The sequence below is a fragment of the Quercus robur genome, chromosome 1 (genome assembly GCF_932294415.1).
Source record: "Quercus robur chromosome 1, dhQueRobu3.1, whole genome shotgun sequence".
Lineage (NCBI taxonomy): Eukaryota > Viridiplantae > Streptophyta > Magnoliopsida > Fagales > Fagaceae > Quercus > Quercus robur.
The window spans coordinates 2,430,200-2,455,186 of NC_065534.1; the positions used below are offsets into that span (position 1 = coordinate 2,430,200).

General features: G+C 35.3%; 4 protein-coding genes across 5 annotated transcripts; 1 reads left to right on the forward strand and 3 right to left on the reverse strand.

The window, feature by feature from the left end:
* Positions 1-911: 911 nt before the first annotated feature.
* Positions 912-7,568, reverse strand: LOC126715527 (uncharacterized). Of its 2 annotated transcripts, none has more exons than XM_050416170.1 (9): positions 7,431-7,568; positions 7,210-7,344; positions 6,301-6,417; positions 6,000-6,128; positions 5,308-5,484; positions 4,102-4,242; positions 2,893-3,078; positions 2,617-2,688; positions 912-1,496 (listed from the first exon to the last, which is right to left on the reverse strand). In XM_050416170.1, exons 1-9 carry the CDS (start codon positions 7,530-7,532, stop codon positions 1,335-1,337), a joined length of 1,221 nt encoding a protein of 406 aa, XP_050272127.1. In that variant the 5' UTR covers positions 7,533-7,568; the 3' UTR covers positions 912-1,334. The 2 variants fall into 2 exon arrangements, with proteins under 2 accessions (XP_050272127.1, XP_050272134.1); XM_050416177.1 differs by having other exon boundaries at positions 912-1,188; positions 7,431-7,560.
* A 2,340-nt stretch (positions 7,569-9,908) lies between these two features.
* Positions 9,909-17,174, reverse strand: LOC126715542 (multicopper oxidase LPR2-like). Its single transcript, XM_050416190.1, has 5 exons — positions 16,917-17,174; positions 13,901-14,253; positions 12,596-13,700; positions 11,469-11,561; positions 9,909-10,129 (listed from the first exon to the last, which is right to left on the reverse strand). The coding sequence occupies exons 1-4, from the start codon at positions 17,169-17,171 to the stop codon at positions 11,508-11,510; spliced, it is 1,767 nt and encodes a 588-aa protein (XP_050272147.1). The 5' UTR covers positions 17,172-17,174; the 3' UTR covers positions 9,909-10,129; positions 11,469-11,507.
* A 2,242-nt stretch (positions 17,175-19,416) lies between these two features.
* On the reverse strand, positions 19,417-20,893 carry LOC126715562 (glutamate--tRNA ligase, cytoplasmic-like). Its single transcript, XM_050416224.1, has 4 exons — positions 20,452-20,893; positions 20,011-20,107; positions 19,806-19,928; positions 19,417-19,698 (listed from the first exon to the last, which is right to left on the reverse strand). The coding sequence occupies exons 1-4, from the start codon at positions 20,592-20,594 to the stop codon at positions 19,651-19,653; spliced, it is 411 nt and encodes a 136-aa protein (XP_050272181.1). The 5' UTR covers positions 20,595-20,893; the 3' UTR covers positions 19,417-19,650.
* Positions 20,894-22,651: 1,758 nt separating this feature from the next.
* On the forward strand, positions 22,652-23,392 carry LOC126692550 (L10-interacting MYB domain-containing protein-like). Its single transcript, XM_050388184.1, has 2 exons — positions 22,652-22,993; positions 23,078-23,392. Exons 1-2 carry the CDS (start codon positions 22,652-22,654, stop codon positions 23,390-23,392), a joined length of 657 nt encoding a protein of 218 aa, XP_050244141.1.
* The last annotated feature ends 1,595 nt before the right edge of the window (positions 23,393-24,987 follow it).

Sequence of the window (24,987 nt, forward strand, 5' to 3'; positions counted from 1 at the left end):
CTTCCGAGGATAGATGAACCTAAGGTCTAGTCAATATAGTTTATTTGTTAAAATTGAAAATCAATTATTTTTTTTTTTTTAAAATGTACATTAAAAGAAGTGATATTCGAAAAATTGCACTTTGAAAATGGTCCAACAGTTTGGTGCAAAAGGAACTTAGATCTAAACTAGCTTGAGTCAGATTTGGGCTGAAAAATACCTCCAAGGGCTTTTGAGGGTGATTTAACCATCATTAATGAGGGAGACAACTAATCTAAGCTAGCTTGAGACCCGCCAAGGGGATGTACAAAGCCACCATTAAAGGAGAGGGGCATAAACCATAAAGCTCTCTAAGAGGGCAGGGGGAAGCTCACATTGGGAGCGGCACTTGTAGCAGGGCTAAGGACCTGAGTTCACGTTAGCACATAGGGGCTAACGTGCACCACGAAACTCTCATGAACATATTATATTGTTGGATTTTTTGGATAGCGAAAAACATGCTATATTGTAACCTAAGAATGCGTTTAAATGAACTTATTTTCATTAGTTTATCTTGTTTATTGTGTAAAAGTATAGTTATACCTTTTTTTTTTTTTTTTTTAATGTACATTCCCTTTAGGATGAAAAAAAAAGATCCCCTCAACCAATGAAAAATAATTCAACCGAACAAGCAATAAATTATATATCTGTGTAAATAACATCTTCATTTTTTTTTTTTAAAGGTCCCTTTCCTCTTCCAAGGCTAGGTGAACATGAACATAATCTGTAGTCAGTATAGGTTATTTGTTGAATCTTTTCTTTTCCTTCTTCCTAGACGAAAATTTTGCTTGATTTTTCAGGGTCACACAAACCCATGATGTAAAGGTAGTTTGGATGCGACAGAAGGATCTCAGTCACAAAATAGCTCATCACAGAAGATAAAACAAAAACAATAGGACAAAACAACGTTGTTGCAGAATTATATAAATGAGCATCATGAAAGCTTCATATGGACCACTGCCAGCTAAAAGATGAAAACATTACAAAACCAACAACTATATTATTCTAACGTTAAGAAAAGTTAATGTGTACTGAATGTACAACTGATAACAAATGTCCAGATGTTCTGAAACATTGAAGAGACTCAACACCCGCAAGCATTTAGGGATTGTTTAAAGTTCCATAAAAAAAAAATGCTGACTAACCTCACGTTGATTAATCCAATGTGACCTGCCAAGATTTTCGGCTCTTCTTTCACAATCAAGATGACTACATCAACTTATAGCGTGAACCAGCTAGAGCTTGAAATTAGTCAAAAGAACAACTTTTAAATATTTGTTTTGAATATAAGTTGAACAAATAGTCTCATGCATTAATCAGGTGATGGGCATAATCCTGGAATACGCATAACCATTAGAAAGCATATTGGAATTGCATGGAATGTTGTTTATTCTGTTTCTTCGGAGTGAAATTGGGTCTATTCCTGCCTTGTGAGCTGCAATAACACCTATGGCTTCCCAATAGTTTGAGACCTTGATCTGTATGAGAGGTGAAATCCCATTCAATAACTATATATATATATATATATATATATATATATGGTTCCTTCGGGAGTAATGTCAGAAAAATAATAAAAATTTTAGTTTTTTTTTATTAAGGAGATTTTGACGGCCTATTAGGGGCATTGATTCTTTTTTTTCTCTATCTTCAGCTTTATCCGTTTTCCTCATTTTTGTGGAAAATTGCAATTACCAACATATCAATCTACCTAAGACATGACTATGAAGAACCGTATTATATACCAAGGTGTCTTGTCCATATTATAGTATTTAACTGCCATTTTCTCCAAAATCTTCATTTAAAAAGAACATCAGAGGTACGTAGGTATTGCTTCATAATGTAACTCTAAAAGTCGAAAAAAAAAAAAAAAAACAAATGTCTCTAAAACTTTCAAAAGCAAATTATAGAGCAATCTCACAACTCTAGGCACTTATATTGTGAGAGAGATGTCTCATGAGATACTGTGTGGATTTGGATCCACGTTTGAGTTTTGCATTTGCATTTGCGTTTGTTTGTTTTTTTTTTTTTTTTTTTTTTTTTTTTTTTTTTTCTTCTGCACGCGTTTCAGAGGGGACAAAATTCACTGTTCCCGTACTGTACTGTTTAACACTGTTCATGTACTATTTCAGTACTGTTCATGGGACCTACAGTCACTTTATTAAAATATATATATATATATATATTAAATGGATCCCACAGTACTATTCACACTTAAAAATTATTTTGCTATAGTGTTTTCAGTTTTTAGTTTTCAGTTTCAGCAAAAATAAGTTGTATCCAAACGGATCTACTGTCTCCTAGGCATGCTGCAAACTGAACTATGGAAGTGGCTCAATTGATAGACTAAGCAAGTTTATTGGTAAATCCCAACCATTGGTGATAAATTTGAAGGGTGCCTAAATGGACAATGAACGAAAAATGTAAAATTATATATTGCATTTTTGCCTTTATTTTACCCTTCTGGTAACATGAGAATTTCAACATTAATGATGATTTATGGAACATAAATATTAATTCTTCAATGAATTTCTTTCGGGGAACACCTAAAAGAATGAAAAGAAAAGAAGGAAAAGAGTGTAAAAGTATTAAGACACATACCGCTTCAATTCCAAGTTTATCTGGCGTATCATTGAGAACTGTTTCATTTTCCTCCACAGCAATAATAAGTGGCTGTATCAAAAACAACATTAGTGATCATCGAGGAACTGGAAGCCAAAACTTGATTGCTCATCATTAAAATTATTGGGGGCATAAGGAGGGCTGAGGTGACTAAGAATCAAAACTTCGAATAAGCCAATTTGCTCTTGGCATATTTAACCACCATTATTAATCAGAAAAAGAAGAAAATGTGAAAATAGTTGTCTGAATTTATACCTTGTTCCTTTTTCTTCTTGCAAAAGCAAGAGCACCATCTCCTCCACACGCATCTATAGGAAGAACAACACTATCAACGTCACCTGCCAACATGCAACCCTTTTCCAAGGACTCATTGTTCTTGACCAAGTACTGTGGTGCATTACTTAGCCCAGCAAGCACACATGGCAAGAATGTGTGTCCTAACTGTACAGGATTTTGACATAAGAATATATGAGATAGAGTGAATGAGAATAGTTAAGCAAAAAAAATCAGCCTGTAAACGTCTAGACATGGTAGGAATGACACATGAGACAGTCTAGATTTGGATATAAGCTATCTATTGAAATCATGTAAATGACGCTGATCAATAGGCTAGCTTTTTATTTTAATTTACCAAAGTGTCTATACGCTGTCCTGATGTTGCAACACAAGTGAGGCTTTCCCAATCACATCTCCAAAATCTACTCCCCAAACAACAAACAGAAAAGCCTTAAGCTTCAGCCAGAGCATGAAAAAATTTTACTTCTAACCATACCAATGTAACTTTTTTTTTTTTTTTATTTCCTCGTGACCTTTCAGATCCTTCAACTTGCAAGCTTGATCTGTACAGCTCTATTTCATCTTAGTTGGCTATGTTCTTCAAGAATAATTATACTGCACTAGCATGTTTAGAAAAATCATTTTTATTTATCCTCTCCAGTAATCAATGAACATGATGTCATTGGACTGAAACAATTCTGATAATCTGCAACTTAATTCATGAATATTCCATCTGATGACAGTTAAAAGTTTCCTTTCGTGAAGTAGTGCTGGTCTCACAAGTCACACCCTTTTTTTAAGTACATTTTTTTTCTCTTTACATTTAATTGGTATGAATATGTTATCGGCAAACTAAAAGAGTAAATAGCCCACATTATTTGCATATGTATTCAGCATGAAAAAAATTATCCAAAACTAAACAATGATCTTGTTACTTATCAATTTGCTAGGTAAATACAATACATGTCCTAAAGGATCAAACCCATGACCTTACCATCTATCTCTTGCTTATTGGGCAAGGTGATGCTATTTAGTTCAAAAACCATTTGCATCTAAATCACTGATGTCATCCTATTATACAATGCACGCGTGTATGGGCAGACACACATGCAAAGAAGAGAGAGAGAACTTCACCCCTAGGCTTCAAAAGTAACTTTATTATTGGTTATGATCTAAAGAGATCCTGACCTCCTCTGCAGCAGATTTTGGGCACAAAGACAAGCTCAGGGGAAGGGATGATAATGCAGGAGCATGAGCACAAGGAATTCTGAATTCCTGAACCACCAAATGACTTATAACTGCCTCAACTCCTGCCAATAGATCTATTCCCTGCAAAGCAAAGAGAACAAGGTGTAACGAAGTGTGAATCTTTATAGAATAAAATGAAACAACATTGCTTCGGCTTAAACCAATCATCAAACTAAACTGAAAGATACCAAATTCTTGGGATCAACTTAAGAAGTTTTTGAGTCCAACTCACTAAAGGATAAGTTTAGAGGTTTCTTAGTTGGTTTTGGAATCATGCATTGATTAGAAGATTACTAAGGAGGTGTAATAATACCAGGTAGGAATGGTATAGAAAAGAAGTAGGTAGGTGTAACAATCCCTACAAATAGAGTGGTGGTCTAGACTTTGTTGTAAATGTGGGAGTTAGAATACAAAAATTATCCGTTTGTTATTGTTTGTGAGGTTTATGAGTCTGTGAAATGGTTGTAACTCATACCATTGATACTGGATTTTGGTTTGTGTTGCTGGTGAATGTAGTCATAGAGTTACCAAATCACATTAATTCTTGTGTCTTGTGCTGTTTGTCTTTTATAGTTATGCATGTTTTTCATTTACAAATTGATATCAGAGCTATTGGTTAGAACAAAGTTCAAGCTGAAGCATTTTTATGGGAAATATAATTTGTGCATTATGCTAAAAAACTTACTACAGTCTATGGGTGGAAAAGCACTCGCATAAGCATTGCGCTCAAACACCCAATGAGCCACACCTATCAATAACCATAGACACAAAGTTGACATCAAGAACCATTAAGGAACCACTGCCCACTGCCAGGGGAGATGTTATTTAGCTGAAATTTTATTATAAATTGTAAAAGTAACGATGGACAAGTGTGAAAGGAAAATAGACATATAAGTTATTTTAATGCAACTGGATTATTTAGAACTTGTATTGTAATATTTGAATATAATTTAATTATGAATGGCAGTGGCTCTCATTAATGCAGATGTGGCTGTAATGAAGGTCTTGTTCAACAATTTAGATAGCTCAGCCATGTAAAACCTACAACATGCCTTCACATGCTCATTATGTTCAAAGTTAAGTAATTGTGGCAGCAGGATGGCCTTACCTAAAGATAAATATATAACAAAACCATTATTGTCATACCATCCCTTGTCGATATTCATCTGTGTCTTCAACATCATCATCTGGAAAGCGTCCAACAACTGCGATGGCATTTACTCCTGATCGGTTAACTAAAGACTGAACAGCTCTCAGTAATGAGCCAGGGTGTTTAATCCTCCCTGTTGATTGCCCACTCTTTGGATCAACCCACTTTTCTACCTGTTATATTTGTTCTATTCAGATTCTTGCACTCACATTGGAAGAAAAATACTGTTTTCTTGGCTAGGCAGTTTAGAGTTTATCTAAAATCATAATAATTAGAAGTATACATGACTTTTTGACCATGAAAGAGAAAAATATTAAAAATGCCAAAAAAAAAAAAAGTAATTCTCCATCAGATGTGTAAGAAGTGAAAACTCACACAAAAATATTATTTGCAACAACCTAAAATATAAGAAAAACTTTTGCATTACAGCACGCTTACCACATCGCTGACTAATCAGAGCTCCTATTTTTCTTCACAGACTTTAATGGTTCTCATGAAGTTAAAAATCATAAGCAAATATGTGATGCAGCCTATTGATCAATCACTAAGTACTTGACCCTCAAACAAGAACACTTTAGCAAATGGTACCTCCAAAGGGGTGAGTGAGCATAGCCCTATTTAAAAACAAGCTGAGTGACTGAAATCACTACATTTTACTGCATATCTCAGCTAAAATAAAAATGGGTACCTCCAAAGGAGTGTCAGTCACAATATATTCCACCACAGGCAATCCAAGGGAAGCCCTCACAGCATCAGCCACTTGTAAATGGCGTATCCGAAGCTCCTCCTCCAATCCAGCATCAAGAACCAACCCCACCTGCTTCACATCACAAGTTCAATACATAATTGCATAACATTGGTCAGGGAAGTAATCTGTCAGCACCTTGTCACACTGTGTTTTCCCCCCCCCCCTTATTTGGCTGAGAATATGACATGACACATACAGTCATACAGTACTGCAAATTGAAAGGGACACATAAAAAACACACCCTATTTTGGTTAACAGGTTGAAGCGCCCATAATCCTTCAGCAAACCGATCAAGAGCATAACCTTCCACGTACAAAACATTAGGCATTGGCCAGTACAGCATTGCTGCATTAAGCACCTGCAAAAAACATAAAGCTAATATAATGTTGTTGATAATAATACATAAATAATGTGATACAAATTTGGTTGCACCTGCCATTATTTTATGCCACCAAATTATACATGGTCTTATTGGATTAATATTTTATTCTTAACATGCGCACCAAATTTGCAAGTATCAAAGAAAATATAACCTAATAGCATATTTGTCAAAATATACATCCAAATAAAAATATATATTAAGCAATCTAAATTCTAAATTACCAAAATTTACAACCCAACATATTTATGATCGTACAAAATGTGCCCAAAAACAAAGATGTAATATTGGCTGTGTTATAAAAAAAAAAAAAAAAAAGGACAAAGTTTTCGTCCGAACCATTTTAAAAAACTCTTCATCAATACCTCATCTAATAATTCAAATGATTATTCTACGCGTGCACACATACACACATATATATATATATATATATATATGTGTGTGTATTTTGTAATCAAATGACCTATCAAATTATTTAAACAAATTATACGGCTCTTTTTAAGTTTTTTTTTTTATTTTTTCGAAGGCCCATTGGGCTTATGGGCCCGTTGGTCAAGTTAATTAAGTTTGGCCGGGCTGTTAAATTTTATCAAGTACAGCCCAACAAGGCAAAAGAGCCATTCTTCTTAAACCAAAACTAGGCCCATATTACAGGCCCAAACAAATAAAACTGGGCTTTAATTACTGAGATACTCTAATCCAAAACACTGAAATTATCAAAACCCAAAAAAAAAAAGACAGGTCGTAGAGGCATAATACATTACTACATACATTAGGGTGAGTGATGAGGCAATCAACGACGGAGGAAAGAGCGCGAGCTACAGGAAGAGCGTCACCTGCGTATCCACCAATGGCAGCTCCTATCCCTGTCGGGACTATCATTACGCTCGTGTACTCCCTCCTTAACTGCGTTTCCAAACACACCCACAACCACACTTTTTCCATAAATTCCATTTAAAAAAAGAAGAGAGAAAGAGAGTTGTTAAGCTCACCTTGCCGGAGTGGTTCGGATTGAAGCTGCAGGTGACTCTTAGTTTATTGGACGGTTGGGATTTCGCGATTAGGGGAAATGGACGGCCGAGATGGACTGCCATTTAGTTTTTTTTTTTTTTTTGACGGAGTGTTTATATTTCTGTCCCTTGCAGAAGAGGGAACGAAGAATATAAAGAATCTTCTGTTCTTTACAATTTTTCTTTGACGATTTTGACCCTGTCTATTTTAAAAATGACATTTTTATTGGATTTTTTAAAATTATTTTTTTATATTTTGGGTTTGGGTTTAAGTTGGTGGCGTGTTAGTCTTTAATTTCCGTATTTCTAAGCTGATAATGATTAGGAAAGGCCCATTTTTATCAAGGCCCAAGAGTTTGGGGCGCTCTTTTATTTTCCCTCCATTTTAAATGAAACCTAGTTATTTGAAAACAACCCAAAAGGTTTTTTTTTTTTTTTTGAAGGGAGAAAAATAATAGTAGATTAAAACTACCTTCTTGCAAGGTACCTACTAGTATTAATATTACAAATTCTTAAAACTTTTTTATTTTATAATTAAAATACTCTATGAATATGAAAAATCATTATAGAAATGCGATTATAATTTGCATGAAAAGCATTTAGCATGTCAATAACATGCATGGCTAATATTTCATTATTTTAGCATGACCATACTAATATTAATACAAAGAAACTAATTTAATTGAGGCTAAAGTTGTTAAAAAAAAAAAAAAACCAAATCGATAGTTTTGCAAAAAAGTGTTCAATATATACGGTCGTTGAGATATTGGAAGAAATTAAGAAGAATATTACATAAGAAGTAGAAATGCATGTTTTCTTATTGTAGGAAATCTTCTCAAAAAAAAAAAACTACAATACACTCTCAATCCACCTACAAAAAACAATTACGCTAGTAGGGGAAAATTGGGAATAAAAAAGTAAAAAACTACATCTACATATTGTAACTAAAACACGCTATTGTTTTATAGGATATATGTGCCAAGCTTGTAAATCCAGTTATCACTCTATCTTTATTCTATATAAAAAGTAACATTCTAGGGAGTGGAGACTCTGAAAGGCACCTAGAGAAAGAAAGCAAACCCCAAGAACTTACACCTACACCACCATCACCTACATCTACATCCCTACCATACCATTACCAACACCTAACATGCAAGAACCTACACCTCCAATGTGTGTCTTCTGTGACACTATCTACCAGATAATGGAAGAGCTAAAATTACAAAAACAAGCATAACATGCATTGTGTATACGTTACGAACCTAGGGAGTTTGCAACTCGTGAAGGACTAAAAAATCACAACTTTTATATTCATAAGAAATGGACATTAGCAAATTCTATATTTATATATATTTAAAAAGTTGATGAAAAGATTATGTAAGTGAAGAAAAAAAAAACCTAGTAATTATACAAAATATTATAAATATACAATCTTTTTATGCATTTTCTTATTTTAAAATATCACTTGCCATTTAAATGAATGTCCTTTTTTTCCCAAATGTCATAAGTACTATGTATGCTTTGTGCGTATATATATATGTGGGGTCATGGGCCCAGATCATACAATTGGGCTTTGGGCCAAGGGTTCTAGCCGAGGATAAGGGGCGGTCCGAGGATGGGTAAGTATAGTCAAGGAAACCCATGCTAGTGGATAAGGAAGACAATATTGAATATAATGGCCTAGGAGTTTGTGCCGAGGATGAATTTGTCCTCGGCTAGTCAAGGCCGAGGTCCGTAAATGATGCCTGCCATCTAGAGGTGCGATCCATGAAATTCTAGAAATATGGATAAGTCTTGTAGGAACAAAAGACAGAGAAGAATCCCAAAATATCTTGGGAAAAGCTGCTGTCACCGCATTGAATGCACCCCAGCTAGCTCCTTGGCCGCATTAATGAGGAAGTGACCACTACACAGTATTATTGCAGCCTTACAACCACCCCAGAAGACTTCTAGAGGGGGCTGATGGGACAAGTATCGGGAGAAACCATCATCTATCCATGTGTAGGGTAGAGATGAAGGAAAATATGTGATATAAATAAGAGTAGAGACCCTAGAGATGAGGGGGAAAAAGGAGAAGAAAAAGCACTGTAGCAATCTCAAGAACTCCTGGAACCATTCTCATTCAATATTTACTAGAACAAAACTCCTCGGATTGGGCCAAGAACAAACTTTCTTTGGTAAACTCAGTTCATCTCTGTTTGATTGTCATGAACACCATATTAACTGTTATCCATGCACTAAAACCTAGCTCTTTGACCCACTCTCTACAAATTTATTGTACTGGGCTCACTGATCCAAGATCCCATACACCTTGGGCTTAGGTTGCTCGACGTGTCCCTACAATATATATATATATAAAAGTTCTCCCAACCCTCAAAATAAAGTTTTTCTTTTATTTTGAAAAAAAAAAAAAAAAAACCATGCACATATATTTTAAAGAACCACATTACAAAATCTAGATTATGCCAAAACTCAATATTATATAACAGAGCCCAAATCTCCTTCAATGTTTATTACAACCACACATATATAAAAGACCACATATTACAAATTCCACAATGGTTCTAAAATCTTAACATGATAACGTGAATATGTAAAAATGAAAAAAACAAAAGTCCACATATCCTTGCACGCCTCAAGATTTCAATGATTTCATCTACTTGAACACCTCAAGGTAGTACCTGCCATAAAAGAGGGAAAAAAAAAATACTCTCTTTGAATGTTATATCGCTCATACCATTATAATAAAGAAACATACAGCATCTATTAAAATCACATAACAATAAGATTTACAGGTTAGCATTTAGCACCATTTTTCTCCCTCTTTCTCCTTTCTTCTGTAGTACCAGCTAAATAGACATTCGTCTATCCATAGGATAGATAAACATAAGTCAGCACAGACAATCATTGTTAGGATCACAGAGCCATAACTTTAATTATAGAGTCAAGGGCCCAAGATATCGAGCACTAAGAGAATCACACGGCTTAATTATTTTCTATTTAATTTAGCTTCTACTAGATAAACATAAATTTATTAATTCACAAATATATATATATATATATATATATATATATATATATATATCATGTTTTCAGTTACAAAAAATGTTAACTCCCAAACAATGAGAAACATATCATTCTCATTCTTTACAATTTGAGCTCCTAACTTCTTGCAAGGCACTTGTTAGACCACTAGTATCTGGGGCTCACGTAGGTTTTACATAAATCCCTTTGCTTTTCTTCTTTTTTATTTTTTTAATATGGGAGAATTTAAATCCGGACATTTCCATTAAAAATATTAGGAAGGAGATGCGTTAAGATACAAGACTCTTTGCATGAATCCCATATAAAATTTACATAAACAAATTATCCAAATTTGTATATCTTAAATATAATTGCAATTTATATGGATTTCATATTAACGTTGTTCAAATTTTTTGTTATTGGATAAAATAAAGTTTTTAGGTTTTAGGAGCTTGTCCTCTTGTTTTGGTACATAACCCTTGTTAAACTTATGGTTAAATGATTAAATTCACCATTTCCTAACAAGTTTAATGATTAAATTCACAATTTCCTAACAACTTAAGCTTTTGGGACAATTGGTAATTTAACAACCCTCAACATAAAGTTGCGTAAATTGGTCTATCTAATTAAAACTTAAACATTGAAACCAAATGCCCGCAATAGAGCTTATTTTAAACGTTTTGCAAAACACAATAAATTATACACTTATTTTCCTTTCTTCCCAATCAATTGTATAATTGTTTTCCTTTATTTCCCTTTTTTGATACAACAAATAATAGAACAAATACTAGTACTACAATTCCCAAGATGAGGGATTCTTAATTTCTTGAATATTCAAATCGATCTCCAAGATGAGGGATCTTTTCTTGATTATTCAAATTTGCGAATGAGAATAAGTATGCACTCAGAGAGAGAGAGAGAATTTTCAAAATTTCAGGCATATATGTATCAAACTGATAAGTAAAAAAAAGACTAGGGAGGCTCAGAGTGACAAACCTTATTTAGGATCCTCATATATATTTCTCATGCCCAATCTTATGTGATGAGCTTGAAGGGCCTCATCATCTCGTTGTCTTCGTGATCCAAGATCTGTATGCGTGAAGGAGCAAATTAGAGGAGACACTATTTTTCACTATAAAATTGATTGCAAGGTTCATATCCAGTCTTATCTAGAAGATTAAAGTGAGAAAATGACAATTTTTATTAGTAATTCATCATGAATGTTAAACAAATGACAATTTTATTAGTAATTCATCATGAATATTAAACAAATGACAATTTTTATAAGTAATTCTGTCGTGCATATTAAAAATATGCATCTCCTCTCACAAAGTGTGAATCTTAGACAATCATGAAAAAAAAATGCACATTAATATATTATATGCATGAAGAGTAAAAATACAGAGTACAAACACAATAATTTTCCTAACTCTTAATTTAACATGTTTTAATTGGATCTCATTATATTTATTATTGATGTCATTTTATCATTTCACATTCACAACTTGTGACCTCCATATATATATATATATATATAAATATAATTTCCAGTTGATATTCAAGAGTGAGATTCATCATTTCTACGTGGAAAAATGGCTTTAATTCTTCAAAGAGTATTGCTTTTTTTTTCTTTTTTTTTTGAGAATCTTCTAAGAGTTTTGTTAAGTGTTAACACTTACGAGGAGCTTCAAAGAGTATAAGTAAAATAATAATAATAATAATATTAAACTGTACATACATTAATTTTATAAAAAAAAATCATAGCTAGTCACAACAAATTAATTTGTACGTTCTACGCAATTAATTTTCAGTAAGTGCACTTTTTTTTTAAAGTTTGTATTATAGCTCATAGTTAATATTTAGTGGTTTTTAACGTTTATTCATAAGACACTTGTTTATACTCATCATTTTTTATTTTTTTTTTGCAATTTACTTTTCTTTTAGTTTACTTTTTCTACTAAACAAAATTAACCAAGCAAAATTAGTTTTATTGCATCACTTATGTTAAATTGGCCCGAGCCTTAACCCATTAATACTTTTTTTTCTACAAATATTGTCATTCTTTGAACAAAAAGTAAAACAAAACGAAAACATAGTAAAGAGTAGAGAATGAAAATACTTACATGGCAATGGTATACGTAGCCTGGCTTCGCAGTTGCATCAAACGGATACGATTCATTTGAATGTATGTAAGAAAATTTCACTAAAATCTTTGTCACAAATCCAGGTCTCATTTTGAAAACATTCTTCCACCCTTTCTCCTCAGCTGGCACCTCTATGCTTTTCCCAATTGCATACTTGTTTACTTGGCACTTAATCGCATCGTTGATTTTCGTCATGCAATCACTAAACTCTGTCTCGTTCACTAGCTCAGTCTGATCCAATGTTGCAAAAAGAGCCAAATGAATGTGTAAAGGATGGTTATCCCCCGTTAGATTGATCACATACCAAACTTCTGTGGCCCCCACTTTAGGTGTCTCAGTGATTGGTGCCTCAAATGATATCCCATTCAAATATAAATGAGTTGGTTGATTAGTGGCACTCTTGTACTCGTACATGGTTATATATCGTGTCTGCGTGACACTAGATAAATCAGGGCCTGGGTATTGGATCAACTTATTGGGTGTTTGCCCCGGGTCATTCTCAGTACGTGTCAAGATGATAAACTTCATGATTGTGCCATTAGCTTCATCAACAGGGTTCCCAGTTGGGTAGGGATACGGTGCATCATTTGCTAGAATAGCACTATCATTCTTTGACCTGGAAAAATCCACAATCACGTCAGCAATCTCAGATGGGCATAGTAAAAACCCATTGGTTGTCACTGCTTCATTAAGGTAAGCCGAATCAGATCCCACGTGGATGAATTGTAGACCATTGGTGAAAAAGAACCGAAAGAATCTAGCACTACTAGCATTTATAATACGAAATCGGTACATACGACGTCGTACTATCATACGTGGCCAAGCTTTTCCGTTCACTATGATAGCATCACCAAAATATTCTGGTCGCCAATGGGGGTGTATGGAGGGATTATCTCCCGTAGAATTCACGTATATAGAACCATCGATATGAAAGCTACGATCAAATACAATCAATGTACGATCAAATTCAGCACCACTAGGGAGTCCAAGTGGGCCCTCCAATTTGGGGTGGTTGATATGGTAGGCCCCAGCCAATCCAGCTAGGAGGTTGAGTCTAGTCAATCCCATGGTATGATCATGGTACCTATTACAATAAAATATTGGTTAATTAAATGATTAAATTCATCATTATTTAAATGTTTAACATTTCAGATAATTTATTATAGTGACCTTGTGTCTGAACCCTTAAAATCTCACATATAAAGGGAGAGATTGATTTATTGTGAGAAGATCCATTATTTCTTAACAATTTAAGTTTTTGAGAGAATTATTATCATCAATTACCATAAATTTCCAGGTTGTTGGTTGTTGTTGTAGCTATATATTTCTTTGGTCCATGCATATCCCTTTTCTTTGAATCCAGCAGTGAACCATGAGTTTGGGTTTCCATCACTCTCGGGCTCTCCGATTGCACCATGGAGATGGACTACTGTAGGGATTCCTATCTTGTCAGCAGGTTCAGCAATTGTGATGGATATGTCCCAAGGCAATATGTGCGTTGGAGGGAGATAATTTTTCCATGTCACATTGGTGTCAATTCCATGAAGGGCCATGATTGTTGGACCTGGAATAGTTGCGGCTTCCTTAGATACACCAAAGGCATACACAGGTGTAGGAGGGATATCTCTGTGGAATTTCTGTGAAGAAAATCAAATGAAATTACAACTAATTTGCTATTGGTGCATCGCACATTTGATATTAAACAATTTACTTCAAAACAGGATTAAAGAAATTTTCTCTAACCCATTAAGGCAACTTATAAAACCACTCATATATATTAAATCATTTGAACAAGTTATATGATTATTAAGCATTAGCAGTAGTGAAGCTAAATAGCTATATAACTATTTGAGTTTCACCAAAACACAAAAATGCATGTTACAATAGTGGAGTCATAGCTAAAAAATTTTAGCTTCTTGCTACAGTGCACAGCTATTTATGGCTATGCACTGTAGCAAGAAGCTAAAAATAATAATAATATTTTATTAAACTTTTTTCTCTTCTCTTATTAAAAAAATATTTTCTCTTTTTCTTTCTCTCTCTTTGGCATCCCTCATCTTCTGTTTGCTTCTCCGGCCAGCTCGCAGGCAGTGGTGCTCATAAAATCCATATAAAAACCCATTGAATCAGACACCTAGCCACCAGAAAAACATTGAATCAAACTCCTAGCCACCAAAAAAACACTGGATTGGACCAAACCCACATCACACCGATCCACCACAAAACACAAACCCACAAAGATAGAGTAGAGAGAAAGATCGAAGCAACACCGATCCAAATTCCATACAACCACCACAAAACACAAACCCACATCACAAATCACAAACCTATGGCAGATCGGTTAGAGTAGAGAGAAAGAACACAAACCCATAGCACAACCCACAAACCCACGCCGACACAACCCACAACCCACAGGATCCACGAAAGCTTCGACAATTTCGTCTCCGACGCTGGCAAGGAAGGTTTTGGGATGGTGATGAGTGGGAAGGAAAGAGTGGCGACGAGATAGAGAGAAGTGAGAGTGAAGAGTGGAGAGGAGAGAAATGAGAAGTGAGAAGTGAGAGTGAGGCATGGCACCACAAAGATAGAGAGAAAGAAAGAATTTTTTTTTTTTTTGAGAAAGAGAAAGAAAGAAATTAATAAAATAATGTAGTAGATATATTATTTTATTGTGATGTTTATATTATTTTATTGTGTTGAAAACTAAAATAAATCCACTGCTGATGAATGTTTTGTAAAGTGAGTAGGTAAAATAAATAAAATAACTTTTTGTAATGTCAAATAGCTAAATTTTTAGCTCCACTGCTGTTAATGCTCTAAATAACTCATATGATAAAATTTTACATATATTCTAGTTTGAACTAGCTCGTAGTGAGTTTAAGGAAAATTTTGTCCTTCTAAATTTACCAAGACCGAGTGAAGGTTTCTACTAGGACATCATGCTTGTCTTTTGCGGTAATGACATGATGATTAGACAAACGGGGTGTTTGATACTTTAATTATATAAAATCTTATTAATAAAGAATATTAAATAAGGCATTGATCAGCTATGTAAAGACTAGATATATAAAGTTCAAGAAAAAAAAAAGAGTATATAACTAGATATATATATGCCAAACGAACTATTGATAGCAAAAGCACGAGGGTGCAACCGTTCAAGGCATCGTAAGGATCTAAGGCCTAAGTGGTTCCGATTCCTTAATCCCCTTATTCGGCACAAAACTAGCCATTTTGGTTAACATTTATAAAAAGTACCAATTTGCAAAAATTAATTTTCCTTGGTTTCAAAAGTCTTGAAGTTGAAATCTTTGTATCGTAAAATTGTATACCCATTCTTGGATTCTGATTCCAACCCTGAACACTAATATGAACAAGCAGGAACAACCCAACATCTTATTTGGATTCCATTCATTTGCTTCTGCTTCTGCATACTATTTGTATATATATATATATATATAGGGTCCGTTTGGATTGAACTTATTGTTGCTGAAACTGAAAACTGAAAACACTGTATCAAAATTATTTTTAAATGTGTGAATAGTATCGTGGGACCTATTTTTAATATTTTTTAATCTGTGAACAGTGCCAAACAGTGTATGAACAGTGTCAAACAGGATATGAACAGTACCCTTGTCCCCCTAAAGCCGAAACGGTGCAGAAAAAAAAAAAAAAAAAAAAAAGAGGTAAAACGCAAAACGCAGACTTGACTTTCAGCTGGATCCAAACGCCTCCATATATATATTTTTCCCTCTCTTTCTCTCTTCAAAACCCTGTTTTTTTTTTCTTTTTTCTTTTGGCTGAATGAAGTATGTTATTGATGCAAAAGAGGATTAGGGCCTAGGCAATCTTCCATCTCAATAGACAAAACATGAATTAGAATATTGGAGACCCCAATATTATAATAAAAAGAAACGTGTGGCAAGAATATGGACAACACAATCGGAAACCACATCTTTATATATATAAAAGATTAAAAGGTAAACAAGTAATAAATATTTTATACATCGGATTTAAGTATTCTCTCTCTTATAGTATGCGAGTCTCACAATCATATAAGATAACTAACATGCTTGAGAGTGAGAGAGAATATACTTATATCCCATGCATGGCATTCTTACTCCATATGCAAAAACTTAGTCACTTACCTTCGATCTTTCGGTGAACTAACAATAAAGCCTAGAAGTGCAATATAAATGATTGTGGTAAGGTCATTAATTACTGACTAAGTAATCGAAAATCAGATGTAAGAAGTGTTGAGCAATAAGATTGTATTTAGAACGAAAAAACAAAATCCACTTACCCATGTTTTACTGTACATGCCAATCTCCAGTGACTTAGATCTGGGAACACCATACACAGAATCAAAGCCAAGGATTTTGGGCATATCTAGAAGCTCATCCACAAACATTTCCAACTTGGATGAATTTAGAAGAGGACTATTATCTTGGGCTAATGATGATGTGGTGAACACTCCTAACAAAGCTAAAGAAAAGAAACCAAGCAGAAAAACTCTCTCCATGGTCTTTATCATTGGTTGCATGCAAGCATTAAGCATATACAGAATGAGAGAAAGATGTGGGTATTTATTGGAAGGGAGAGGGACTATACAAGTGGGGTTTGTGTTTGATAGACGATATTAGATATTGTTTAGTGAAAAGGATCCTTGGCGAGAACGTGAAGTAACCTTATTTTTCCATAATAAAAGTAATAATACTATTTAAAGACGTTCAATTCCGGCGCTGCTACTCTATCAAAAACAAAAACAAAAAATTCCTGCGCCGCTAAGTATGCATGCATGATTTTCACTTTTGTAACCATGCATGATTTTCACTTTTGTAACCCCAATGTTTTTTCTCATTTGATCTATTGTGAGATGAATGAAACATATATCTCATGAATTTTTTTTTTATTAGACAAAGTTTAATTACAAAATTGATTGTAACTTAAATAATTTTCACTTTTGTTATACAAATGTTATTTCTCATTTAATCTGTTGTGAGATAAATCATACATATATCTTATGTATGATTTTTTTTTTTTTTTGAATTGGACAAAGTTTAGTTACAAAATTTGTTGTAGCTTTAGGCTACAATCTTACTTAATATCATTAACATTACTACATATTTCAAAAATCTAACCGCTGAATTGCATGTTCTCATAATCTATAAGATTATGTTTTATGCATAATTTTAAACTACAAAAACTTACAATTTAAAATATTTATTGATGATATAGTTATTGATCTTTAATTTTCTAAAAAAATTGCAAGTATAGAAGATATAAGAGAAAAAATGTAATTCAATGGTAAATTTGTCAAAATTTACCTCCAATAAAAATATATTAAGTAAAGTTGTAGTCTTAACTTACAACCAACCTTGTAACTAAATTTTTTTCTTTTAAATTTTATCATAGTTTTAATTTTTTGCACATCTCTACCCTCTTGTATGTAAGTGTCATTTTTCATTTAAAGATCTTGTTAAAAGGACTAGTCTGCTTTATAATCACAACACAAGTCATGGAACATATATATATATATATATATATATATATATATGGTAAAAGGGCAATATATTAAACAACAGTCCAAATATATTCTATTACAAAAAGACCCTAATTAAAGAGTCTCTTGGGCTACTTGCGGTTGAATTAGATGTTGATGCTAAAGCAATTGTTAATTTATCTTCTAACAATGATAGCTCATCTGCTGACTTTGCATCAATTCTTGTTAATTGCAGACAATTCTTAAATCAAATCCCAGCCTTGAAGATCAGCCATCGCCTAGCATATTTTGTACTCTACAATATTAGTTTCAAGAAATAGTGTTTACTTGGACTTATTTGGACATGATATTAATAAAAGGACACGGATTTCCTCCAAACAGGTTTGGAGGAAATCCTGCAAACAGGGGCAGCTGTCACTAACAGAAGGAGACACGACAGCCTGGGGTCTTTTTTTTTTTTTTTTTTTTTAATGAAAACAGCTTGGGGTCATGTGCGTTAGGCGTGGAGCTGTTAACCATAACAGCGTTAGTTCTTCTCTTCTCAAGCACACACAGCCCTCAAACACACACAGCCCAGCCTCACGCCTCTCTCTCATCTCCTCCACCTTTGTTTTCTGAGCAAACTGAGACCGGCGAGATCTTGTGAGGCGAAATCGACGGCGGCCACGTGCAGCAACCGCCGATCTCACTGGACAACTGGACAGCCCCTCTCTCTCTCAAACTCCTCAAACCTGCATCTCATTGTGTAGTAATGGTGCTATTAGTACTGTATGTTAAAAGCAATGTGTAGTAATGGCCAAATTGACAGCCTCTAGGGTCAGATTCTTTGATTCCTCCTTCCCTACTAAGAACAAAAAGAATCTGCCAATCAGGCCACTCTCTTCTCAGGAAAGAAAACATAAAAGAAAAAGGGAAAGGTAAATTAAAAGAAAAAAAGAAAGAAAGAAAAACCCATTTGTTATTCCCTTTCAGTCATCAAAAAGAAATATCCATACCATAACCCATCTGCATCTCTTTGTTTAAAAAGGCTCATTTGCCTCACAATAATAACACAACATAGCTTGAAAAATACACGTTCAATAACACTTTCCATTCATTACATTTTCATTCATTACATCATCAAAGATAATCTGCTGAAAAACATCAATGCTACCATGCACTTGTACACAAATCACCAACTAAGTGCCACTGGTTACGCAAAAGAGGAAAAAAAGCCACTTTTTACACAAAAAAAATAAAAATAATAATTGAGGGAAGCCAAGTATGGTGAAATGCCAGAGAATTCCTTTTTACTCTCAAAGTGCTAGTAGCACAAACTCAATTTGACCACAAGTATGGTGAAATGCCAGAGAATTCCTTTTCTCTCTAATTCCCAGTGAGACCAACCAACAAACAAATAGCTCAGGCCCATTTGGGCAAAAGCTAAAATGGTCCAACCAAGCACTTCCAATCCAGCTACATTGGCAGTAAGAGAAAAACAAGCTCTTCCAGCTAAATACTATAAACTTGATGTCAGCTAGAAACTCAGGTGTCATCAACTTGCAAGTGGAAAACAAAATTTGGGAATGAAGTGGTTATATCTCTGCCCAAGAAGAAACGGATGGATATTAGCATCAAGAGCTTGAATTTAGAAATTATTCATGATGGAGAGGCCATCATGCTCTAAACATGACATGAGTAGTGAAATACCAGAGTCATGAGTAGTTGAAACTTCCTTTTCAATTTGGCTGCTCCAACTACTACCATCACATAAATTTTGTCAAATGCAGGACCCAATGAAAAGACGGGGGCATATTCCAGCCACTCATCAATCTGAGAAGAAGCAACGGCAGGATTAGAATGAAGTAAAACATTAATAGAAAACAACTTAAAAAAAGATTCCAAAGAAAATAACCTGGCCAGATTCATATGCATTCTGTCCATAGAAATTGGGAAGGCTAGCAACACGAGCAATATAGCGAAGAAGCACATATGTTCCATGTAATTTATGCCTACAATGCAAAGGTTGAGTTTGAGTACTGTAGAATCTCTAAAATCTCTCACAGTGATTACATTACATATCGATAAAAGACAGCATCTTTGGGTTTTAACTTGAGAACCCATAAAAGGGGTACACTGATTGAATAAAGAACATAGATAGATGGAAGTGGAATCCCTATAAGTCGTGGAAGCAGTAGAAATATATAATTACATCAAAGACAAAAGAGAGAAACAAAACCCAATACATCAATTCAACTAAAAAGACCCATATAAGTAAAAATAAAAACAGATACATAAAATCTAAGCTTTAGGAAGAAAAAACAAATCTTTATCGAAAAAGAAGAAGAATGAATACCCATTAGAGAAGAGAAGCGTGGGAGCAGAGTTAGGAGGTAGGGAAGTATCGATTGGAAGAGCAAGGTCGGCAAGCTTGGCAGCCACAATTACCGGTAGAGGCGACAGACTATCGGCAGGGAAAGACAATGTCCGAATCTCCATAGTAGCGTTGCTTTGCGGCTGTGTCTGTGTATTAGATTTAGATTTAGACTAGTCTGTCTCTTATTATAAACCAGGGTTTCTTTCTAATTTAAAAAATAAGAGAGAGGGGCTGTCAGTTGTCCGGTGAGATCGGCGGCCGCCGTCGATTTCGCCTCACAAGATCTCGCCGGTCTAAGTTTGCTCAGAAAACAAAGGTGGAGGAGATGAGAGAGAGGCGTGAGGCTGGGCTGTGTGTGTTTGAGAAGAGAAGAAAGTGTGGCTAACGCTGTTAACCCTAACATCTCCACGCCTAAATGGGTCATGTGCAACGCTGTCGTGTCTCCTTCTATTAGTGACAGCTGTCCCTGTTTGCAGGATTTCCTCCAAACAGGTTTGGAGGAAATCCGTGTCCTTAATAAAATATATGCAATCATTTTGAATCTATGTAAGCAACGATGGAACCCCCCCCCCCCCCCCCCTTCTTCCCAATTTTTTTTTACAAATTGACCCAACCCTAGCCTTTTACTTGTTGTCCCAAGAATAATAAGAAAAACCTTTGGACCAACCAAAAATACCCACAAAACATATCACATTTCCAATCTAAACAAACCCAATTGTCCCAAAAATAACAAGAATAACCTTTAAACAAACCAAAATTATCAATAATCCAATCTAAACAAAAAAGACACACAAAACAACCACAAATCTAAAATCACAAAACACAAATCCACAATTTTTACCCACTTACCACTCAGTGTTGATCTTGACTCTAACTGCAGCATCTACATGGTTGCCCAACGGTGGTATGTTGGTCTCTCTCTCTACGGTTTTTTTTTTTTTTTTGGGTATAAAACTTACACTGTGAAACAGATGAAAAATTTGTGCTTGGTGGTGGACTAGCGTAAACCAAGTCTAAGGCAATGTTTGGATCCACGTTTAACCACGTTTGCGTCTACGTTTGATATAAATTGCTGGGACCCACGCTACAAAACGCGGAAATGGGAAACGCAAGCTGAGGAGAAACGCGTAAAGCTAAAAGCTGGGAAACGCAAAAAATCATTTGCAATGCACCGTTTCATTAATCCAAAGCGTTCTGTACTGTTCATGGACCACGCTCTCTTCATTCTCATCACAGATACGCACTGTTTCATTAAAAAACCGATCTTGCGCGTCCTGTTCAATATTTTGTGAGCGTACTGTGTGAACAAAATCACAGTTGTTCTGATGCCCATCACAAAACGATACGCTGCCTCTCAACGACTATTTTCTTCTCTCTCTCACAAACCTGAAAGCTTTCTTTTCTTCTCTCTCTCAACTACCTTGGTTCAATGCCTTTAATGCTGGTTGTTGCTCCATCCGAATTGTCTTCAATGCTTTGCACCTACCCACAAACCACAAAACCATCAAAATAGAGAAGGAAAGGAACTCAGAAACCCATTAGCCAAACCTCTCTGAACCACTCCCCTCTGTTCTTCCTTCACTCGAGTGAACCTCATCTCCACTGTGGACACCGTTGCCGCCGCTGTGGACACCGTTGCCACCGCTGTGGGTCTCCGCATTCACTGGTAAGAGTCATTAAAATTAAAATGCTCTCTGATCTGTTGGTGTAGTTATATTGTTTTCCATGAGGCATTTCATCAATCTGTGGTTTTCTTTGATCTGTTTGTGTTCAATGTTTGTGCCTTTTTTTTTTATGTGTTTTCCATGACACTATAAAAGTAGGTTTCTTGATCCTTCGTGTAAACCTCTGTTGTATTTGGATATATGTGTGAGTTTAGTTTTCATTTTGCCTAACTGATTATGATTATGCACATGAACTGCTTGTTGAAATGCGTCAATAAGGCATTTCATCAATCTGTGGTTTTCTCTGATCTGTTTGTGTTCAATGTTTGTGCCTTTTTTTTTTATGTGTTTTCCAAGACAGTATGAAAGTAGGTTCTTTGATCCTCCGTGTAAACCCTTGTTGTATTTGGATATATGTGTGAGTTTAGTTTTCATTTTGCCTAATTGGTTATGATTATGCACACGGACTGCTTGTTGAAATGTGTCAATGAGTGTAGAAGGAAGTTGTAGGAAAAATGGTTAAGGAGAAATTGAAGGACGGTGGTAGTAATGATCAGAGAGCTGATTGGAAAGACCCTAAGGAACTACAAGCTTTTTGTCAGTTCTGTGCTGCTCAAGTCCTAGCCGGCCAGAGGAAAGGAGGATTTCTGACCAAACTTGGGGTTGACAACGTGATTGAACAGTTGGGTAACATGGGAAAAGTGGTGACTCCACTTCAGATTAAAAACAAATGGGATCATCTGAAAAAAGGGTGGAGGGATTATAACCAGTGTTTTGACAATGAGATTGGGCTGGGTTATGATGCTGGAACTGGGATGCTTGAGGCCCCTAATGAGTGGTGGACTCGAAAGATTGCGGTTAGTTCACATTACATAATTATGAAATTCTTTATTGTCTACAACTATATTATTGTGTTCTAACTACTGGTTGTCCACACGTAGGCATGTCCCTTTGCAAAAACCTTTAAAAATAAAGGTTTGCTGAATCGTGACTACCTGAACATCATGTATGGAGGTACGGTTGCAACGGGGAAAAATGCGTTCTGCACGAGCGGTCAATTACCAAAGGAAACCACCGAAGGTTCTGGGGACTCTGCTGATAGCACAGAATTTGTTGACCCCCAATGTGAATCGTTTGTGAATGTTGACGCAATGGAGGTTGAAGGTCCATCATTGTCGAGGGCAAAACCAGCAGTGAGTAAGGGGAAAGGCTTGGCAACCAGTGTCCACCTTTTCAAGCCAATGTACAAGAAATAAAAAAAAAAAGGCATTCAGTTGCGCAAGAGATGTCCGACTCTTTGAAGAGCATCTCAAATGTGATTGTTGAGAGTAGAAGTGGAAGTACACGTAAGGATATTGCTTCCACAGCAACTACTCAGGTTAAAGCCATTTTGGACATGATGTTGAGTCTTCCAGGGGTGTTCTCGGGTCATTACCTTCATCTGTTTAGCACCATCTACTTCATGGAAAAAGAGTGGGGTAGGCACTTGTTTCCTGCCCTTGGCGATGACAAGGATATCCAACTGAAGTGGCTAGAAAAAGAGTACCAAAGGCACCTTGAATTTCATATTGACTGAAGGAAAGAAAATTATCTTGATAGGAACACGAGCTTGATGTAGTAATCGTATTTTCAACGTTGTACTTGTTGCACCATTGTTTTTTTTTTTTTTTTTTATTGGTAGAAACTAAAACTTACCATGGTTGTGTATGTAAGACAAAATTTATCATTCCTATGTCAACTTTTGGGTATATTTATATATGTTTTCCCAATGCCTCTTTTAGCTATTTTTTTTGTATTTTTTATGGTTATGCATTGTTATTTGTGGTAAACTTTGATGATGGTCGTTCATGTTTGGCAAGAAGAAGTCATGGCATATATATATATGAATTGAAGCAAGTTCTATGTCTTGTGGTTGTTTTTCTGGTTCTGTCAATATATTTATCCATGGCTGGTTGTTTGACTGATTGCAGCCATTTGTATTTAACAGGGCTGGTTGTTGAACTGTGCAATATTTCTCCTTATAACATTGTTAGACCATGCAACCAGCCCTGTTTGACTGTGCAATGGCTGGAGAAATTATGTTATGGCTGGTTGCACAGTCAAAGAAGGCTGGAAAAACAATGTTATGGCTGGTTGCACAGTCAAACAGGGCTGCAATATTGTTTCCAGCCCTGTGCAATATTGACTGTATTCTCACATATATATAATAGTCACATTTTTATTAACTCCTCTATGCTAACAAAGAGTTTTCTTACTTATTAACTCCTCTAGTCACAGTACAAACCTTTTAGTCATAATTTATATTAGACATATATATAGCATAGTGTTACATATTAGGCTGTACAAATTGAACTCCAGGGCTGGTTGTTTGACTGATTGCAGCCATTTATTAGTCAACTTTGACACCCTAATGAGTGTATATATACAGTAAGAGAAGCTGTGAGTGTGTATGAGTGTTGGTTAGTAGTCACTGGTATTGTTCACATAGCCCCTACTGTTTTTGTGCCCCTATTGTTCACACAACCCATATTGGCAGTAACATTGAACATTGATTTCTAAACTTCCTTTTCAAGGCATGGTATTAACATGATTTGAACATGGTTGTAGGATATCTATTTTGCAGTTCAGACTCAAACTCAGGGGGTGCATCAGGGCTGCATTAGTCGCTGCATCAGAGTGCATCAGGTGCTGCATCAGGGTGCATCAGGGCTGCATTAGTCGCTGCATCAGGTGCTGCATCAGGGTGCATCAGCTGCTGCATCAGGGGGTGCATCAGGTGATTGATAATAAGTAGGTTAGTGAGATCTTAAGTTATATTTTTATTGATGCTACATGTCCTATATAGTGAAGC

Excerpts from the sequence above, each read along its gene's own strand:
- LOC126715562 (XM_050416224.1), bottom strand. The coding sequence starts at position 20,594 with ATGGAGATTCGGACATTGTCTTTCCCTGCCGATAGTCTGTCGCCTCTA. Across the intron at positions 19,929-20,010 it reads ATGCATATGAATCTGGCCAG|ATTGATGAGTGGCTGGAATA; the intron begins GTTATTTTCTTT and ends GCTTCTTCTCAG. Across the intron at positions 19,699-19,805 it reads TTCAACTACTCATGACTCTG|AGATATAACCACTTCATTCC; the intron begins GTATTTCACTAC and ends CTTCTTGGGCAG.
- LOC126715527 (XM_050416170.1), bottom strand. The coding sequence starts at position 7,532 with ATGGCAGTCCATCTCGGCCGTCCATTTCCCCTAATCGCGAAATCCCAA. Across the intron at positions 6,418-7,209 it reads GCCTCATCACTCACCCTAAT|GTGCTTAATGCAGCAATGCT; the intron begins GTATGTAGTAAT and ends TGTTTTTTGCAG. Across the intron at positions 6,129-6,300 it reads AACCTGTTAACCAAAATAGG|GTGGGGTTGGTTCTTGATGC; the intron begins GTGTGTTTTTTA and ends GATGTGAAGCAG.
- LOC126715542 (XM_050416190.1), bottom strand. The coding sequence starts at position 17,171 with ATGCTTAATGCTTGCATGCAACCAATGATAAAGACCATGGAGAGAGTT. Across the intron at positions 14,254-16,916 it reads GCATGTACAGTAAAACATGG|AAATTCCACAGAGATATCCC; the intron begins GTAAGTGGATTT and ends TTTTCTTCACAG. Across the intron at positions 13,701-13,900 it reads CAACAACCTGGAAATTTATG|GTACCATGATCATACCATGG; the intron begins GTAATTGATGAT and ends TTATTGTAATAG.
- LOC126692550 (XM_050388184.1), top strand. The coding sequence starts at position 22,652 with ATGGTTAAGGAGAAATTGAAGGACGGTGGTAGTAATGATCAGAGAGCT. Across the intron at positions 22,994-23,077 it reads GGTGGACTCGAAAGATTGCG|GCATGTCCCTTTGCAAAAAC; the intron begins GTTAGTTCACAT and ends GTCCACACGTAG.